This window comes from Anolis carolinensis, chromosome 4, assembly GCF_035594765.1.
Source record: "Anolis carolinensis isolate JA03-04 chromosome 4, rAnoCar3.1.pri, whole genome shotgun sequence".
Taxonomy (NCBI): Eukaryota; Metazoa; Chordata; class Lepidosauria; order Squamata; family Dactyloidae; genus Anolis; species Anolis carolinensis.
Window position 1 is genome coordinate 3606990 of NC_085844.1, and position 18817 is coordinate 3625806.

At 41.3% G+C, this 18817-nt stretch overlaps 2 protein-coding genes across 5 annotated transcripts in view; one reads left to right on the top strand and one right to left on the bottom strand.

Moving 5' to 3' along the window:
* cpsf1 (cleavage and polyadenylation specific factor 1) overlaps positions 1–14225 on the top strand; it is an 86802-nt gene extending 72577 nt beyond the window's left edge. For all 3 annotated transcript variants that reach the window (XM_062979890.1, XM_062979888.1, XM_062979889.1), the window contains exons 31-38: positions 1349–1501; positions 4023–4199; positions 6827–6893; positions 7566–7613; positions 10470–10625; positions 12200–12329; positions 13640–13778; positions 14047–14225. In XM_062979890.1, coding sequence (XP_062835960.1) covers positions 1349–1501; positions 4023–4199; positions 6827–6893; positions 7566–7613; positions 10470–10625; positions 12200–12329; positions 13640–13778; positions 14047–14094 — 918 coding nt within the window. In that variant the 3' untranslated portion in view covers positions 14095–14225. The remainder of the gene's footprint in view (positions 1–1348; positions 1502–4022; positions 4200–6826; positions 6894–7565; positions 7614–10469; positions 10626–12199; positions 12330–13639; positions 13779–14046) is intronic.
* A 2786-nt stretch (positions 14226–17011) lies between these two features.
* adck5 (aarF domain containing kinase 5) overlaps positions 17012–18817 on the bottom strand; it is a 45539-nt gene continuing 43733 nt past the window's right edge. For both annotated transcript variants that reach the window (XM_062979891.1, XM_062979892.1), the window contains one exon: positions 17012–17240. In XM_062979891.1, coding sequence (XP_062835961.1) covers positions 17126–17240 — 115 coding nt within the window. In that variant the 3' untranslated portion in view covers positions 17012–17125. The remainder of the gene's footprint in view (positions 17241–18817) is intronic.

An 18817-nucleotide genomic window follows, 5' to 3' on the forward strand; every position in this document is an offset into this window, starting at 1 on the left:
GTGGGAGATACGGTCACGAAGGTAGGTGGGTCCCAAACCGTTTAGGGCTTTATAAGTGATGGACTGCACCTTGAATTGGGGTCGGAAAATGAACGGCAGCCAGTGGAGCTCCTTGAACAAGGGAGTGGATCTCTCCCTGTAACTCGCCCCTGTTATTAGTCTGGCCGCCGACCGCTGGACCAATTGTAATTTCCGGGCCGTCTTCAAGGGAAGCCCCACGTAGAGCACATTGCAGTAGTCCAGTCTAGAGGTAACTAAGGCATGGACCACTGTGTTCAAGTCAGACTTCACGAGGTATGGTCGCAGTTGGCGCACAAGTTTGAGTTGTGCAAAGGCCCTCCCGGCCACCGCCGACACCTGAGCCTCAAGCGTCAACGCTGAATCCAGGAGGACCCCCAAACTGCGGACCTGTGGTTTCAGGGGGAGTGCAACCCCGTCCAGCACAGGTTGCCACCCAATACCCCGATCCGACGCGCGACTGACCAGGAGGGCCTCTGTCTTGTCAGGATTGATCCTCAGCTTGTTCCTCCTCATCCAGTCCGCCACAGCGGCCAGGCACTGGTTCAGCACCCGAGGGGCTTCCTTGGAGTCAGATGGGAACGAGTAGTGGATTTGCGTGCCCTCTCAACCAGGGGTCCCCAAACTTTTTAAACAGGGGGACAGTTCATGATCCTTCGGACCGTTGGAGGGCTGGACTATAGTTGGCCACCGAGCAGTAATAATAATAATAATAATAATAATAATAATAATAATAATAATAATAATAATAATAATGGTTGAAAGAGACCCCTTGGGCCATTGAATCCAACCGTCTTCTGCTTTTGTGCACCAAAAGCACAAGCAAAGTACCCCTGACAGATGGCTTCTCAGCCTCGATGATGATGATGATGATGATGATGATAAAGTGGGTTTGAAGACACCCCTTGGGCCATTGAGTCCAACCTCTTCTGCCTTTGTGCTGTGGGGGCTGGATAAATGGCTTCGATGGACCACATGTGGCCCACGGCTGTAGTTTAGGGACCCCTGCTTTAAACCTTCATCCAAAGTTATTAATAAAGATCCTGAACAGAACTTGGACCCAGGACCGAACGCTCTTCATGGCACTCCACTAGTCACTTCTTTCCAGGATGAAAAAGAGGAACCACTGGGGAGAAGCATGCTTTGGGTTCGGTTGCTTAACCAATTCCATATCCACCTAATAGTAGCCTTGCCTAGCCCACATTTGGACTAGTTTGCTTGCACGAAGGTCATGGGGGACTTTGTTGAGTCCCCTATGACCTTCTTGCAAGTAAACTAGTCAAAGTTTGAAATTTTGGTGCCTTATCTCATGTGTTCCCTATCTTTGCAGATCTTGATTATGGACATCATTGAAGTGGTCCCGGAGCCCGGGCAGCCCCTCACCAAGAACAAGTTCAAGGTGCTGTACGAGAAGGAGCAGAAGGGGCCCGTGACCGCCCTCTGCCACTGCAACGGCTACCTGGTGTCTGCCATTGGCCAGAAGGTGAGACACCCAAGGAAGGAAGGAAGGTCTGCTTTTGCAAAAGGTTGTGCCCTCAGCTCCGTTCTCTGCTCAGGACTTCATCAGAGCATCTAAATTACACAGCCGAAGAGGTCCTGGGCCTCGGTAAACTACAAAGCCCAGAATTCTGCAGAAGAAAGCAACTTTAAATGCAGTTGCTGCCTTCTGCAGAATTCTGGGCTTTGTAGTTTACTGAGGCCCAGGACCTCTTTATTTATTTATTTACTAGCTGTGCCCGGCCACGCGTTGCTGTGGCGAAGTATGGTGGTCTGGGAAATAAAGTATTAAGGAATTGGTGGTAGTTAAGGTCAAGGGTCAAGGTTTTCCCCTGACATTAAGTCCATTATAAATGGGTAATATAGCTGTGTGGAAGGGCCTTGAGTCTACACTGCCATATAATCCAGTTCAAATCTGATAATCTGTATTTTATAGGCAGTGTGGAAGAGGCCTAAGTGAGACCTAACTCTGCCTGTCCCCTGGGCTGAGTGGGTTGCTAGGAGACCAAGTGGGCGGAGCTTAGCCTTCTAACTGGCAGCAATTGGATAAAAACAATTATTCCTCTCCCTCTAATTAGGACTTTATTTTTCTTTTTTTCTTTTTTTGTATGAATGTAGAGGCATGGATGAAGGGGTTGTGCTGCCAGGTTTAGTGTTTCTCGAATGTGTAGTTTTGTTGTTTTGTCCTAGGCTGAAATTTCATTACTCTTATATATATATAGATTTATTTACAGTATTTATATTCCTCCCTTCTTTCTCACCCCGAAGGGGACTCAGGGCAGATCACATTATATACATATAGGGCAAAGATTCAATGCCCATATACACATAGAACCAAGACAGAGACAGACGCAGAGGCAATTTAACCTTCTCCTGAGGGGATGTTCGATTCTGGCCACAGGGGGGAGCAGCTGCTTCATAATCCACTGTGATGGCACTTCCTCATTCCAAGTCGTAAATTAGTTAAATTTGCCTCCCCACTTTATAAGTGGTACCTTATTTCCTACTTGATAGATGCAACTATCTTTTGGGTTGCTAGGTCAGCAACGAGCAGGGGCTATTTTTTTTTTTATTGACGGGTGCTCATCCCGCCATGACCTCATGGTCAGAGTGATTTATTGCAGCAGGCTGCTCACCAGCCTGCGCCACAGCCTGGCTCTAGCTGGCTGCGTAATTTAAAGGCCCATGCATAAACTATAGGCCCAAGAATTCTGCAGGAAGCAGCCACCAGATTTAAACTTGATATCTAATAATAATAATAAAGCTTTGTTTACATCTCGTTCCCTCTCCTCAGGGGGACTTGGGGCGTCTCACAACAAAGAGGATACAGTGTAAATAATAATGAGCACATAACCAGATCAAAACAGCAAATCAAAGGATAAATCATAATACATAGAGATACCAATAAATATAAAACTATATAGAACAATTAAGGTATGTAATATACTAAAACATTACAAAACCAACTCTTATTGGTAAAAACAATAAAATTAGGTGCTCTAGTCAGTGTTTATTTTATTTATTTATTTCTATAATTTCTACCCCCAAGGGGACTCAGGGTGGCTTACAAACTGGCAATTAATGCGGATACACCATAATACAATAAAATAAAACATTAAAAGAGTTAAGACAGTTATAATATACACTATACAAAGTTTAAAACAGTGCAAAGTGTTATGAGGTCCTTAGTGTCTAAGCTACTGCAAGCTCTCTTTGCAAAAGCTTCCTGCAATTAAAAAGTTGCATTTCAAGCTGGTTTTGCCTGGGTGGACAATCTCTGCAGGGAACTGGTCAAGGGGAGTATGTCATAGGATCATAGAATCATAGAGTTGGAAGAGACCACCTGGGCCATCTGGTCCAACTCCCTGCCATGCAGGAAAAGCACAATCAAAACATCCCTGATAGATGGCCTTCCAGCCTCTGTTTAAAAGTTTTCAAGGAAGGAGCTTCCACCACACTCTGAGGCAGAGAGTTCCACTGTTGAACAGCTCATACTGTCAGGAAGTTCTTCCTAATGTCCTTTTTGGCTCTCCTGCACCTTTCTCTTACTGGGATGGAACTGGGAGGGATTGTTTACAGTGGCTTTTCTGGAAGGGTCCATCTTGTAGATCAATGGGTAAACTTGAGCCCTCCAGGTGTTTTGGACTTCAACTCCCATAATTCTTAACAGCCTACCGGCTGTTAGGAATTGGGGGAGTTGATGTCCAAAACACCTGGAGGGCTGAACTATTACTACTATTGTAATTCATCTCTGGAACAGCAGAAGGCAAGGTGGCTCCCTTCTGAGTATGAACAGTTGTGAAACCAAAATAATAATAATAATAACTTTATTTTTATATCCTGCATCCATCTCCCCGTAGAGCTAACATGGGGCCAAGCCCAAATAATCCCAATAAAACAAATAATATACAGTCAGAACAAACAAACAAAAAATGTCAGGAGACATAGTGGAAGAGGCAGGAGCTATGCTTCTACCTGAACCCCGTCTGTGTCTCCTCCCACCCCAGATCTTCCTCTGGAGCCTGAAGGACAATGACCTGACGGGGATGGCCTTCATTGACACGCAGCTCTACATCCACCAGATGATCAGTGTCAAGAACTTCATCCTGGCCGCCGACGTCATGAAGAGCATCTCGCTGCTGCGCTACCAGGAGGAAAGCAAGACCCTCTCCCTAGTCAGCCGGGTACGGAGCTGGGTTTTTTTTGGGGGGGGGGAGGTGGCCCTTTGGGAATTGGGGTCCTTGACCCCTTATCCAAGAAACACATATCTATAACGCATACCAAATAGCAAAACAAGTTGTCAACTGTTATTGTTGCAACACAGACTCCTTAAAGCACTAGACCAGACGTTAGTAAAAATACAGTTTATTAGTTAACAACCAAAAGGAGCCCAAAAACAAACTCAAAAGGCTCAGAACACTTAATCTTCAGTGTGAAACACAGAATTCCCAGCAAACAACACAAAACCTCAGACCCTGGCAAATAACCCAGATTAAACCGGAGTATAATCTGGTTTAAAAACAAACTTTGTAAAACAACAAAGAAGGCACTCCAATTCCCAGCAGGACGTCAGCAGGCAGGAATTGACAACCAGCAGGGGCCCAAAGACGTCTGTCGAAGTCACCTAAACACAATGTCGATGTCGTTGAGTCCAATCTGGTCAGAGAAGGAGAAGTCAGTAATACGAAATCCATTCCAGGTCAGAGAAGGAGAAGTCAGCAATACGAAATCCATTCCAGGTCAGAGAAGGAGAAGTCAGCAATACGAAATCCATTCCAGGTCAGAGAAGGAGAAGTCAGCAATACGAAATCCATTCCAGGTCAGAGAAGGAGAAGTCAGCAATACGAAATCCAGTCCAGGTCAGAGAAGAAGTCAGCAATATGAAATCCAGTCCAGGTCAGAGAAGGAGAGGTCAGCAATACGAAATCCAGTCCAGGTCAGAGAAGGAGAAGTCAGCAATACGAAATCCAGTCCAGGTCAGAGAAGGAGAAGTCAGCAATACGAAATCCAGTCCAGGTCAGAGAAGGAGAAGTCAGCAATACGAAATCCAGTCCAGGTCAGAGAAGGAGAAGTCAGCAATATGAAATCCAGTCCAGATCAGAGAAGGAGAAGTCAGCAATACGAAATCCAGTCCAAGTCATACACAGAGCCAAAGCGTAGAATGCAGCAAGGCAAGTTCACAGAAGTCTTCCCAAAGCACGTCTTCCTAAACAGCTCATACAGACACACGAACACCCAACAACACTTTGCCGACTGCAAAGGTGATCCATTTCCCAAACCCACTTTTATTCACAAATCATCCTCAGAACTAGAATCAGCCAACACCCTGCTAGCAGCTGCAGCCTGTTGCCTCAATTCCTCCTCAGAGCTAGAATCAGACAACGCTCCACCAGCTGAAGCCCCTTGCCAATCCCTCCACCCAGTCCATCTTTTATCCAAACCCATAATTCCCCAAGACCCAGCTGGATCCCCACTGTGCCAACCCTCAAATGTGTTGCTACTTGTGGGTTCTCTAAAGATGTCCTGGATCTCTCGCACCTTAGTCCAGTCCATTACCTCATCTTCTGAACTTGTCATCCCATCCTCCTGATTCTCAACCCCATCATCCCCCTCAAAGCCCTCAAATGAGTCATCATCAGTAGGCTCCATAAGTATTTCCCGGATCCACTTCCTTTGTTGCTCCTCATCGGAGTCTTGCTCACGAGTAGTCTTTCTTCCTCTTCTAGTGCACCTAGTAGTATCATTACTCAAAGACTTATAGTTATACACAGTAGTGTTTTACAGTACTTAAATATATGAGTCAATCTAATCTAGAAATAAGTAGCTGAATAAAGATATATAATTGTACAATACCCAATAATTCCGTTTTTTTAAACAGATTACGCAAATAATCAGCGTTTTTGTCTTTACTTATACGTATAGTATTTTAAAAAATAAGTGCAAGACAAATACGGAAGAGTGAAGATATAACTCTGATTATAACTCACCACCGGGACCACCTGCACTGGTTTCTGCCAGAGTCTTTGAAGTTCAATCTTGAGGTCCTGATAGCGGCTGAGTTTTTCCTGTTGTTTTTCGTCAATGCGACTGTCACCTAGGATGGCAACATCAACGATCCAAACCTTTTTCTTTTCCACAACTGTGATGTCTGGTGTGTTGTGTTCCAGAACTTTGTCAGTCTGGATTCGGAAGTCCCACAGTATCTTTGCGTGCTCATTTTCCAATACTTTTGCAGGTTTGTGATCCCACCAGTTCTTTGCTGCTGGGAGGTGGTACTTAAGGCATAAGTTCCAATGAATCATTTGGGCCACATAGTTGTGCCTCTGTTTGTAGTCTGTCTGTGCGATTTTCTTACAGGCCTTCTGTCTCCTTCTTCAGGGTCCCATTTGTGAGCCAGAGCCAGGTCTTCTCCTTATCAGCTTTTCCTTCAATTTTGTCAAGGAACTTTCCATGCAATGTTTTGTTGTGCCAGCTGTCAGCTCTAGTTTGTAGTGCGGTTTTCTTGTACTGGTTTTTTGTCTGCTGTGCTTTGAGGAGTTTCTGATTTTTTACTTCAATCAAAGCAGGTTCTTCACTTTGCTTTACATATTCTGTTGTTATTATTATTATTATTATTATTATTATTATTATTATTATTTTATTATGACACAGCAAACAAGATAGATATGCTGGATTTCGTATCACGAAATCACAAGTCGAACATTATTATTATTATGCTTAATCACTGTAACTGGCCCAATAGGCCTTTAGCCAGACCCCAATCATACAATTTCATTCCACTCACTCCCACCTATCTCTCTCTGTGTCCCAGGACGCCAAGCCTCTGGAAGTGTACTGCGTGGACTTCATGGTGGACAGTTGCCAGCTGGGATTCCTGGGTGCGTATCGGAGAAGGTGGCCAGAGGACGAGGGAGACACATTGCTTCTCATAGGCTTCAAGCCAGTGACCTCGAAGCCCTACTTAGCACAGCGCCAGTCTCTCTCACAGACCCTGCTTCCCTCTATGAGCCTCTTTGGGTTCAGAGATTGATAAATAAAAGGTCTATCTTTTAGCTCTAACACCTTAATAGGTCTGACTGGTTGGAACATGAGGCAGGGTTATCTCAGTGGCTGCTCTGGAACTGTGCAGTTCTGTTCCTAGAAAGACGAGTCCAGGCATGGGCAAACTTTGGCCTTCCCTCCAGGTGTTTTGGACTTCAACTCCCACAATTCCTAACAGCCGGTAGGTTGTTGAAGTCCCAAACACCTGGAGGGAAGGCTAAAGTTTGCCCATGCCTGGGCTAGAATGACTGCAACCTTCTCTATCCTTCCATTTGCTGGAATAGAGGATTGCTGTTCAGACAGGGTTGTCAAACTGGCTATCTGTGCTGTGTTGGAAAAAGGCAGGATATGAATAGGATGATCATGGTGATAATGATGATACCATCATCAACACCATCTGCAGTAGACATGTCCAAATTAGGGTATGTGTATGACATCATATTTTGGTATATGAGTCTTGCAGTTCTGCTATGGTCAGTCCATGTGAACCGTGTTTCCCTCTTTTTCAGTGTCCGACAGGGACCGGAACCTCCTGGTCTACATGTACCTGCCAGAAGGTGAGAACCATTGAATCCTATTTTTCTTCAGGTCATAAAGTCCTCTGAACCTTTCCTCCTCTTTCATCTAACTCTGGGCCCATCCACACAGTACCTTTGTCCCAGGAGCTCCTTGTTCAAAACAAAGGTGGCCAAACGATGTGAAAACACTGGAGGAATTGCTACAAAACGTTAAAAACTCGAAATGTTCAGTTGTGGGAATATCCCGGTTCTGGCCGGAAAATGTGAATATTTGAACCTCTGTATATCCCTACACTTGCATAATACAGGAATTTTTTATGTATGGGTTTGTTCCCAGGTTATACATGTCAGTTTCTGATTGGTTGTATCCTAAAGACATGGTGACTGACAAGAGAGTGATAACTTTATCCTAACGAGAAACTTCATCCTCCACACGTTTAATGGAGTTTCTGACACACAAACAAAGGTTTTGCCGTGTAATCAACTTTCCCAATATTTTTATGATAACCTGTCTGCACAGATGGCCACACTGCCTCTGAATTATAATAATGATGATGAAGTTCTGTTCCTGGCTTGAAAGTGTCAATTCCTATTTAATAGTGTAGTCCTGACTTGGAAAGTAGTGGTCCCACCCCACAAATTTCTTTGTGTGTTGTGAGGGGCTGAGTTTTGTAGGAAAATGTTTGATCCCTTACCTAGATGACCCCTTACTCAAAATCCTGTTCATAGAATGCACTGTTTGTCATATGGTATGATAATTAACTAAGACAGAATGCAAGGTTATATGCAATTATATCGATAATTGTGAACAGGTAATGTAAACAGTTATGACATTTGTCTTACCTGCTAGTACTCACATTCTGTTTTCCTGATCTAATTATTAATATAAGTTGAGGGCAACGGTGTATATGATGTTTACCTGATTTAATTATTAATGATATAAGCTGGGGACAATTGTGCATGTCTAAGAATTACATTACTCAGTAATTTTTCATTGTTAGCCTTCTGCGCATGCTTGTAAAATACTATAATTCGAGGTCCATTCCAACAGGAAGGTCTGGCAGTTCTTTTACTCAGTGTGATCTGACAACTGTCACTATTTTGCAAATGGTAAAAGTGCTGAAATCCAAATCTGCTGTCTATCTCTTCCTTCGGCTGTGACCAAACGAACTTGACAGGCAGATTTCCCCAACAGTGTCACAAACTTCATTAAATGTTTGGAGGACAAACTTTCTCTTGCCAGGACAAAGTTTTCTCCCTCTAGTCAACTTTTGCCGTCTTTTCAGGATAAAAGCAATAAGGAACAGATATGTATGACCCAGGAACAAAACTTGTACAAAAATGTGCATATTTGCATCTGTGCATTTAAAGGTTTTTTTTAAAAAAAAAATGCCAAAATTTCCAGCGGACGTCCCAGGGTGGTCATCTTACGGGCTTCGAAATCCCGTAACGAAATGGCAAGTCTGGACGTCTCAGGCAGAAATCCTGGGACTAACAGGCTTGGGTGCAGATTTGCTCTAATGTCCCGGTTTTTTTTTTTTTTTTTTGCCCCTCGTGAAAAACTCGCAATTTGGTGCTGCCTGGAAGCACCCTGACTTGCCTATCTAAGGCTGTTTCTTGCTGTGCTGCTGTTTGGACTAGCAAAGTGTTTCCGCTTTCTTTTTCGAGTCCTCTAATCTCTCCTGTCTCAATCTTTTCCCAACTTTCTGAGAACTTCATTCTGATTTTCCTCTTGGTCTGGTTGGCCACGTAGTCTGGATTTCCTTCCCCGAACCATCTGTTTCTTTTTTAAACTATTCTTCATTAAGATTTTTCGTTACAATAATAAAATATAGTTAAGATTAGAAATATAGATCAAAGAAGCTGAGAAAGAGAGAAAAGAAAAACCTACGTACCAAAAGATATTATATATCTTTATTATATAGATATAACATTTATAGATATTATATGATATTAATAATAGTACTATTATACTGTAGGGTCAAGTGATAGCACTAGATAAAGATACAGACAAAGAGCTATAAAGAAAAAAAAGAAAAGAAAAGAAAATATATATTTTTTGGCTTCCTGGTATCTTCTTGAGGTCTTATCCTTTTCTTTCTTTTTTCTTTGTTATTCCTTCTTTCTCTTTCATCTCCCTTCTTTCCTTCTTCCGGTATTCCTTTTCATATTGTCGTTGTCTTCTTTCTCAAATCAAAATCCTTTTGTTCCTTTGTGTAAGGTAGAGTCTTACTTATCTAAGACTCACTTATCCAAGGTTCTGGATTATCCAAGGCATTTTTGTAGTCAATGTTTTCAATACATCGTGATATTTTGGTGCTAAATTCGTAAATACAGTAATTACAACATAACATTACTGTGTATTGAACTACTTTTTCTGTCACGTTTGTTGTATAACATGATGTTTTGGTGCTTAATTTGTAAAACCATAACCTAATTTGATGTTTAATAGGCTTTTCCTTAATCCCTCCTTATTACCCAAGATATTTGCTTATCCAAGCTTCTGCCAGCCCATTTAGCTTGGATAAGTGAGACTCTACTGTACTTGTTTTCAGTCTGTTTCCTTCATTTTTAGATCCTTGTTCTTTGACATGAGGAAAGTAAGTCTATCCATGTTTCTGATCTCTTAATATTTTTGTTATCCACTTGTCTTCTTCTGGTATTCTTTTTTCTTCCATACCTTTGCATAACATATTCTTCCTGCCGTGGTCATCAGGAATAATAGTTTATCCGTATTTTTTCCCCAACTTCATCTCGTGTATGCCTAATAAGATTTCTGGTCTCCAGGGGATTTGTATCTCTAAGATATTCTGAATCTCACTTTGTATTTTTTTTCCAGAATTCCTTTGCTCTATCACATAACCACCACATCTGTGTCTTGGTTCCTTTTTCCAGCCAAGGAGAGTTTTGGCGGGATGCGGCTCCTCCGCCGGGCGGATTTCCACGTTGGTGCCCACGTCAACGCCTTCTGGCGGACGCCGTGCCGGGGGGCCATGGAAGGCCCCACCAAGAAGTCCAGCGCCTGGGAGAACAAGCACATCACCTGGTTCGGTAAATAAGGGAAGAAGAAAAAGAAGCAGGAGAAATAGAGTCAAGGGTGGAAGCAGCGGGTTGGTGCAACAAGGAAAGTCGGGAAAGCCATTCTGGAGGCTAATTTGCAAATCGGTGGCCTAAAATCCTATTGTTAGTCTTGACTTAACATTATGTTGGAATATTCAGGATCTATAGCAAAGGCATGGGATAACTCCAGGTGTTTTGGTCTTCAACTCCCACAATGGAATTATTAAATCATTAAATGCATTCTTTCACAACACAGTGGTTCAGTGTTACAGTAGAGTCTCACTTATCCAAGCTTCACTTATCCAGTATTCTGTATTATCCAACGCAGTCTGCCTTTTGGGCTGTGTGGCCATGTTCCAGAAGTATTCTCTCCTGACGTTTCACCCACATCTATGGCAGGCATCCTCAGAGGTTGTGAGGTATGGATAAACTAAGTAAGGAAAGGAAAGAATATATATCTGTGGAGAGTCCAAGGTGTGGCAAGAGTCCTTTGTCACTGGGAAGCCAGCATTAAGGTTTCAGTTAATCACCCTAATTAGCATTGGAAAGGTTTTGTCTCTTGTCTGGGGGCATCCTTTGTTCAGTCAAGCCCTCAGAGTGTTGGTTCCCATCTACTGTTTTGATTTTAGAGTTTTGTAATACTGGTAGCCAGATTTCATTCATTTTCATGGTTTCTTCCTTTCTGTTGAAGTTGTCCACCTGCTTGTGGATTTCAATGGCTTCTCTGTGTAGTCTGACATGATAGTTGTTGGAATGGTCCAGCATTTTTGTGTTCTCAAATAATATCCTGTGTCCAGGCTGGTTCATCAAGTGCTCTGCTATGGCTGATTTCTCTGGATGAATTAGTCTGCTGTGCCTTTCATGTTCTTTGACTCTTGTTTGGGCATCGCTGCGTTTGGTGGTCCCTATGTCGACTTGTCCACAGCTGCAACTGTCCCTAACCCTAACCCTAACCCAAAACTCTGAGGGCTTGACTGAACAAAGGACAAAACATTTCCAGGCAAGAGACAAAACATTTCCAATGCTAATTTATTTATTTATTTCCATCATTTCTATGCCGCCCTTCTCACCCGAAGGGACTCAGGGCGGTTCACAATCTGGCAAATTCAATGCCGGTATACAGTACAAAAATAAAACATAACAATTAAAACAATCAATTCAAAATAATCCAATAAATACATTTAAAACAGTACAATAAAAATACTTAATCCATTCGTCCACATAAACCTTGCACGTAAACCTTAATCCGGACCTAGTTAAAGCCATCATAATTCATCCATTAAACACTTGTTTGCAAAGCCAGGCCATCCAAAGACCTCTGCTTGAAACACCTCCAGAGATGGAGAACCATAGAATTTTATAGTTGTAAGGGACCCCAAGGACTATCCAGTCTCCCCCCATTCTGCCCTACAGGACACAACCTAAGCCCTCATTGTAGATGGCCACCTATCTAACCTCTGATTGAAAACTTCCAGAGAAAGAGTGTTAACTGGACTTCCAGGCGACTGCAGATTCTACTCAAATATTTCTGCTTGTCAAGATGTTTTCTCCTCTTCCTTTCCCAGCCACTCTGGACGGCGGGGTCGGGCTGCTGCTCCCGATGCAGGAGAAGACCTACCGGCGTCTGCTGATGCTCCAGAATGCGCTGACCACCATGCTGCCACACCACGCGGGGCTCAACCCTCGCGCATTCAGGTGAGTGGCCGGCAGGTCTGGAGCATTGATAACAGGCATAAGCAAACAAACTTCAGCCCTCCTCCAGGTGTTTTGGATTTCAACTCCCACAATTCCTAACAGCACGATGAAACAGGAAATCACTCTTCCAAACCAGAAACAGATCCCCCCCCCCCCCCAAATTTTGTGACATGGTGTTAGCTAAGGAATGTTGGATACTATGTGTGGAGAACTAAGGCAGGGGGGAATCTTTTGAAATCCCACCGCTGCCACCAATTGTAAAGAACTATGAACGGCTGAGGTTCTTTTTCTAGGCAGGGGGGTATCTTTTTAAATCCCACCGCTGCCACCAATTTGTAAAGAGGTTATTATTATATATTTTATATATAACTATATCTGCTGCCACCAGTTATTAAAGATATCTTGTTTATAATACCCCACCAATATACAAAGGGGATTATCAACTCTTGCCACCACTATTGGAAGATTTAGCCACTGGCTACTTAGAGAGGAGACTTTTATTTTTCTTCTTTCTTCTTTATTCTTGATGTGTGTATATATGACAAATTGAGATGTTTGAGAGAACAATAACAAGTTTATTCAGGCACAAGCTTAATGGATATAATTCTCACTTAGAGGCACTTTCCTTTACAATTGCAATAACAGAATGAGGTGAATCAAACTTCCTAAAATTCCACTTCAATCACAGAATATCTGTTCCTAGTCAGGAGACAGACTACCTTAAAATAAGCTACCAAACTTATTTTAAACTGACTCAAAATCCAACCTTTGAGCCACCCTGATTCTCCAACTGAGAATCAGTCCTAACTGCAATTCCTCCAATTACAGACTACCTTAAAATAAGTCACCAAACTTATTTTATCCCTGATCCCCTAACTTAGGGTCAGCCTTTCCTGAGCTTCAACAGAAGCCCACACTTCCCTGTGGTTCGCTGACCACAGACTGACTGAGTTTCCCTCCAAATTCTACTCTCTTCAGCTAACCCAGTTGGCTCTGCCCCCTTCTCCATGGCAACCAACTCATGAGAGCAGAGTAACTGAAATATTAACCCCCTTTTTTTAAACACAGTTAAACATGACTTTTATAACACAATTAACCATGACATCTGTAAACTAAAAAAATCACACTTCTTTACACTATGAAATCTCCTTTTTTGTGGGGAGGAGATGCACTGGCAACATTGGCTGTGCCAAGTTCTCTTCTCCCGTTGCATTTTGTTCCCCGAGCTTTATCTGTGCGCTTTAGATGACAAGATAATAGGACAAGGTGGAAGTCCTGATGGGTCCCCCCCTTCTCCTCCTTGCTCACAGGATGCTGCACATGGACCGGCGCATCTTGCAGAACGCGGTGCGCAACATCCTGGACGGGGAGCTGCTGAACCGCTACCTGTACCTGAGCACCATGGAGCGCAGCGAGCTGGCCAAGAAGATCGGCACCACCCCGGACATTGTGAGTGGGGTGGGACTGGATGGCCTCTGGGGTTCTCTTACAACTCTTAAGGATCTACATCAGGCCTGGGTCAATTTGGGCCCTCCCTCCAGGTGTTTTGGACTCCAACTCCCACAATTCCTAACAGCCGGAAGGCTGTTAGGAATTGTGGGAGTTGGAGTCCAAAACACCTGGAGGGAGGGCCCAAATTGGCCCAGGCCTGGATGAGGATATTGCCTTGATCCGTAAACCTAATATCCTCGTTTTCCTCCTTTTCTCTCCTTCGCAGATCCTGGAAGATTTGCTGGAGATCGACCGCGTCACGGCTCATTTCTAAGTGTCTCTCGGATCCTCTGCTTCGTCAGTCTTTGTAAAGTCTTTCCGACTTGGCTCTTGATCTATTACTGTTCATGTTTGGTGTTTTTTCTTTTTTTCTATATTTGTAAAAATACAAATTTTTCCCAAAGATTGAACTTGATTGTTTTGTGGAACTACCTAGAAGGGATCGTGTTTTGTGTATGTGATGTATGGGATGCTGTAAAGAAAGCAATGAACTCCTTTGGGAGTTTTTAACCTGTTGAGATGAGCATCTGTTCAAGAGGGTCTTAGTGGCGGATCCCTTTATTATTTGGGTCGGACTACAAAACCCTTGGGATCCCTTTCAGATCTGTGATTGTCTGGAAGAAAGAAGCCTCCATAGATGAGCAGTGCCTGCTGCCAATAGAGATATATAGATAGAGTGATAGACAGACATAATAAAAGATAGATATAATAGAAGATATGTAGATATACCTAGAATAGATATAGCTATAGATAAAAGATATAGAATATATATGTATATATTGATATAGATAGAAGATATGTAGATAGATATTATATAGCTCTCTCTATATATAGCTTCTATTATCTATAGCTATATGTAGATATAGCTATGGATAGAATAGGTATTATATAGCTATGTGTATATATATATCTTCTATATCTATAGCTCTATTTATGTATCTAACATCTAAAGCTATAAATATTTTCTATATATAGCTATATCTATATTTCATTATCTACACCTACGTATATATCTACAGCTGTATCTATTTTATCTATAGCTATATCTATCTATATATATTCTATATCTATAGCAGTATTTCTGTATCTACCATCTATAGCTATAAATACCTTCTATATATAGCTATATCTATATTTCATTATCTATACCTATGTATATATCTATAGCTGTATCTATTTTATCTATAGCTATATCCATCTATAGCTCTATTTATGTATCTACTATGTATAGCTATAAATACCTTCTATATATAGCTATATCTATTTATATTTCATTATCTATACCTATGTATATATCTATAGCTGTATCTATTTTATCTATAGCTATATCTATATATTCTATATTTATATTTCATTATCTATACCTATGTATATATCCATAGCTCTATCTATAGCTGTATATCTTCTATATCTTGTATCTATAGCTACATCTATCCATATATTTTCTGTCTTCTATCTATAGCTATCTACGTATCTTCTATATCTTCTGTCTTCTCATTATTATTATTATTTACAGTATTTATATTCTGTCCTTCACACCCTGAAAGGTACTCAGGGCGGATCACAATGCACAACCACGGCAAACATTCAAATCCATTTTTAGATATACCAGACAGACATCCAAGACAGATAGAGCTTAGAGTCAATATCTCTTTTGAACTGTGAGGCCCAGAATTGGACACAGTGTGATTCCAGGTAAAAAGGTCCAACCAAAGCCGAATAGAGAGGCTTCATGACCTCCCTCGACCTGGACACTACTTTCGATGCAACCCTAAATCCCATTGGCTTTTTCAGCTGCTGCATCACACTCTTGACCCATGTTCAGCTTGTTCTCCACGAAGATGCCGACATCTTTCTCACATGGGTTGTGGTGGAGCCAGGCGTCACCCATCTTATACCTTTGCATTTCATTTTTCCTGCCTAAGTGGAGCGTCTTACATCTCTCCTTGTTGAAAGTCATTTTGTTATGTTGTTGAAGGCCTTCATGGCCGGGATCACAGGGCTGTTGTGTGTTTTCCGGGCTGTCTGGCCATGTTCCAGAAGCATTCTCTCCTGACGTTTTGCCCACATCTATGGCAGGCATCCTCAGAGCCTCAGGCTCTGAGGATGCCTGCCATAGATGTGGGCAAAACGTCAGGAGAGAATACTGTTGGATTATGGTTGTATGTGTATGAAATATAAATCAAGTGTTTCTGCCGTTTTGCAAGAGTGTGTGTTTCAGTAATGAAACAGTTAACAGCAGGCTAGTTTTGACTGACAGCCTGTTGTGACTGCTATGACCTATCAGGCATGATTTCCGGATTTGGAGGTCAGAACTTCCTGCATACTGAGGAATGTGCTTTCTTCTCTCTGAGTGTGTTGAGCTGGTGCTTGCCGAGCTAAGAGGCTAAAGAGAAATGCCTGCTCAGAGGGATGGCTTTTGCTGTGCTTTGTAAATATATATTATAGATATTACATAAATGTTTGGACTTTAGACTAGAGATGTCTTTGAGTCTGACACTGAACAGAGGAATTGGTGTGGCAGACGACTGCAACCAATTCATCAGGGTGCTGGAGGAGATGATTGATGGTGTTTGAAGAAACCCAGCCAGCACGCACCCTGACCTCCACGCTGACAAATACTTCTGGAACATGGCCAGATAGCCCGGAAAACACACAACAGCCCTGTCATTTTGTTAGTTTTGGCCAATCATCTCTCTCATCTGTTGAAGTCATTTTGAATTCTGATCCTGTGCTCTGGAGCATTAGCTCTCCCTCCCAATTTGGTCCCATCTGCAAACTTGTTCAGCCTGCCTTCTAAACCTTCATCCAAGTCATTAATAAAGATGTTGGGCCTAAGAAAGAACCACCTTTATGGCACCAAATAACCACTTCTTTCTACGATGAAGAGGAGGAACCATTGGGGAGGAGCACCCTTTGGGTACTGCCGCTTAACCACTTCCAGATACACCTGATGGTTGTTGTTATTGACACAAAGACATAGTATGACATAGCAAACGAGATATATATGCTGGATTTCGTATCACAGAATCACAAGTCGAACACTTCCCAAGTGGTGGTGGTGTTGTTCTTAATAATAATAATAATAATAATAATAATAATAATAATAATAATTTATGATTTATACCCCGCTATGGCATCCATGATTTGTTGGCGGCTCCCATCCAAGGAAATCAAGCTTGGTCATCAGCAGTTGTTGTAGGACTTTATTGATTAAAAAATAATAATAATATTGTGTTTCCCAGTTCATGGATCAGCGCAGTAGAACACGTCCGGGTCGGTCCAGGTTCAGAGTCCCTTCCTTCCTAGGCCTGCAAAAACTCATAGATCTGGTCTTGCTCTTCGGTGTCTTTCAGGAAGCCGACAAACACCAGGAAACGCAGGAAAGAGGTAGTGAGTTTCGTGGAGGTCACTTGGACCCTGGTCGGGAAGAAGGAGCAAGCGGTCAGCATTGGTCAGTGCAGAACCTTAAATGGAAGGAACCCTAAAAAGCCATCCAGTCCAACCCCTTTAATAAACATTCCCTAATTGGTCCTAACATAACAAATGGGGAAAGTTCATTAAACTGCCAAAACTATTGCAGGACATTTTGTAATAGTTTTCCAGTGACTATCACATTTTGCTCTAGTTTTTCAATGACTTGATTTCATCAACCAATTTGACATAGTTTGTGCCACAAAAACAAAGTTTCTGGAGCAGAACAACAACTTTCAAAGCAAAGACCACACACTTAAACAGGAAACAACACTTTCAAACCAGAAACAACAGTAACAATGACAACAACCACCACCACCTAAATTATAACCACAACATGTTATGGGGACACAACAAATCTTAAGCTACTCAAGTTAATCAATGTACATCGAATTATTATTATTATTATTATTATTATATTGCTCACTTGCCCCCCCCCCCCCCCCGAGGCAGGGCACAACACAGTTCAAAACGTATCATAAAACATGATGTAAAATACATATATTTTAAAATACATATATATTGAAATGTTTATATCTATATCTATATATCTTATTTTTATTATTATTATATTGCTCACCTTGGGGCAGGGCACAACACAGTTCAAAACACATATCGTAAAACATGATGTAAAATACATATACTGAAATGTTTATATCTATATCTATATCTATATATCTAATTATTATTATTATTATATTGCTCACCTTGAGGCAGGGCACAAAGTTCAAAACACACATAATAAAACATGAGGTAAAATACATATATTGAAATGTTTATATCTATATCTATAATCATTTTTATTATTATTATATTGCTCACCCTGAGGCAGGGCACAACACACTTCAAGACACATATCATAAAACATGATGTAAAATACATATATTGAAATGTATATATCTATATCTGTATCTATATTAAAATATCATTTTTATTATTATATTGCTCACCGTGAGGCAGGGCACAACACAGTTCAAAACACATATCATAAAACATGATGTAAAATAGATATAAATATAAACATTTTAATATATGTATCTCTCTCTCTCTCTCTCTCTCTCTCTCTCTCTCTCTCTCTCTATATATATATATATATATATATATATATAAAAATAAATATTACTATTATCATTTTTATTATTATTATATTGCTCACCCTGAGGCAGGGCACAACACAGTTCAAAACACATCTTGTAAGACATGATGTAAAATACATATATTAAAATGTTTATATTTATATCTATAGCTCTAACTATATATATATTAATATTACTATTATCATTTTTATTATTATTATATTGCTCACCCCTGAGGCAGGGCACAACACAGTTCAAGACACATATCATAAAATATGATGTAAAATAGATATAAATATAAACATTTTAATATATGTATCTCTCTCTCTCTCTACATATATATATATATATATTAATATTACTATTATCATTTTTATTATTATTATATTGCTTACCCTGAGGCAGGGCACAACACAGTTCAAAACACATCTCGTAAAACATGATGTA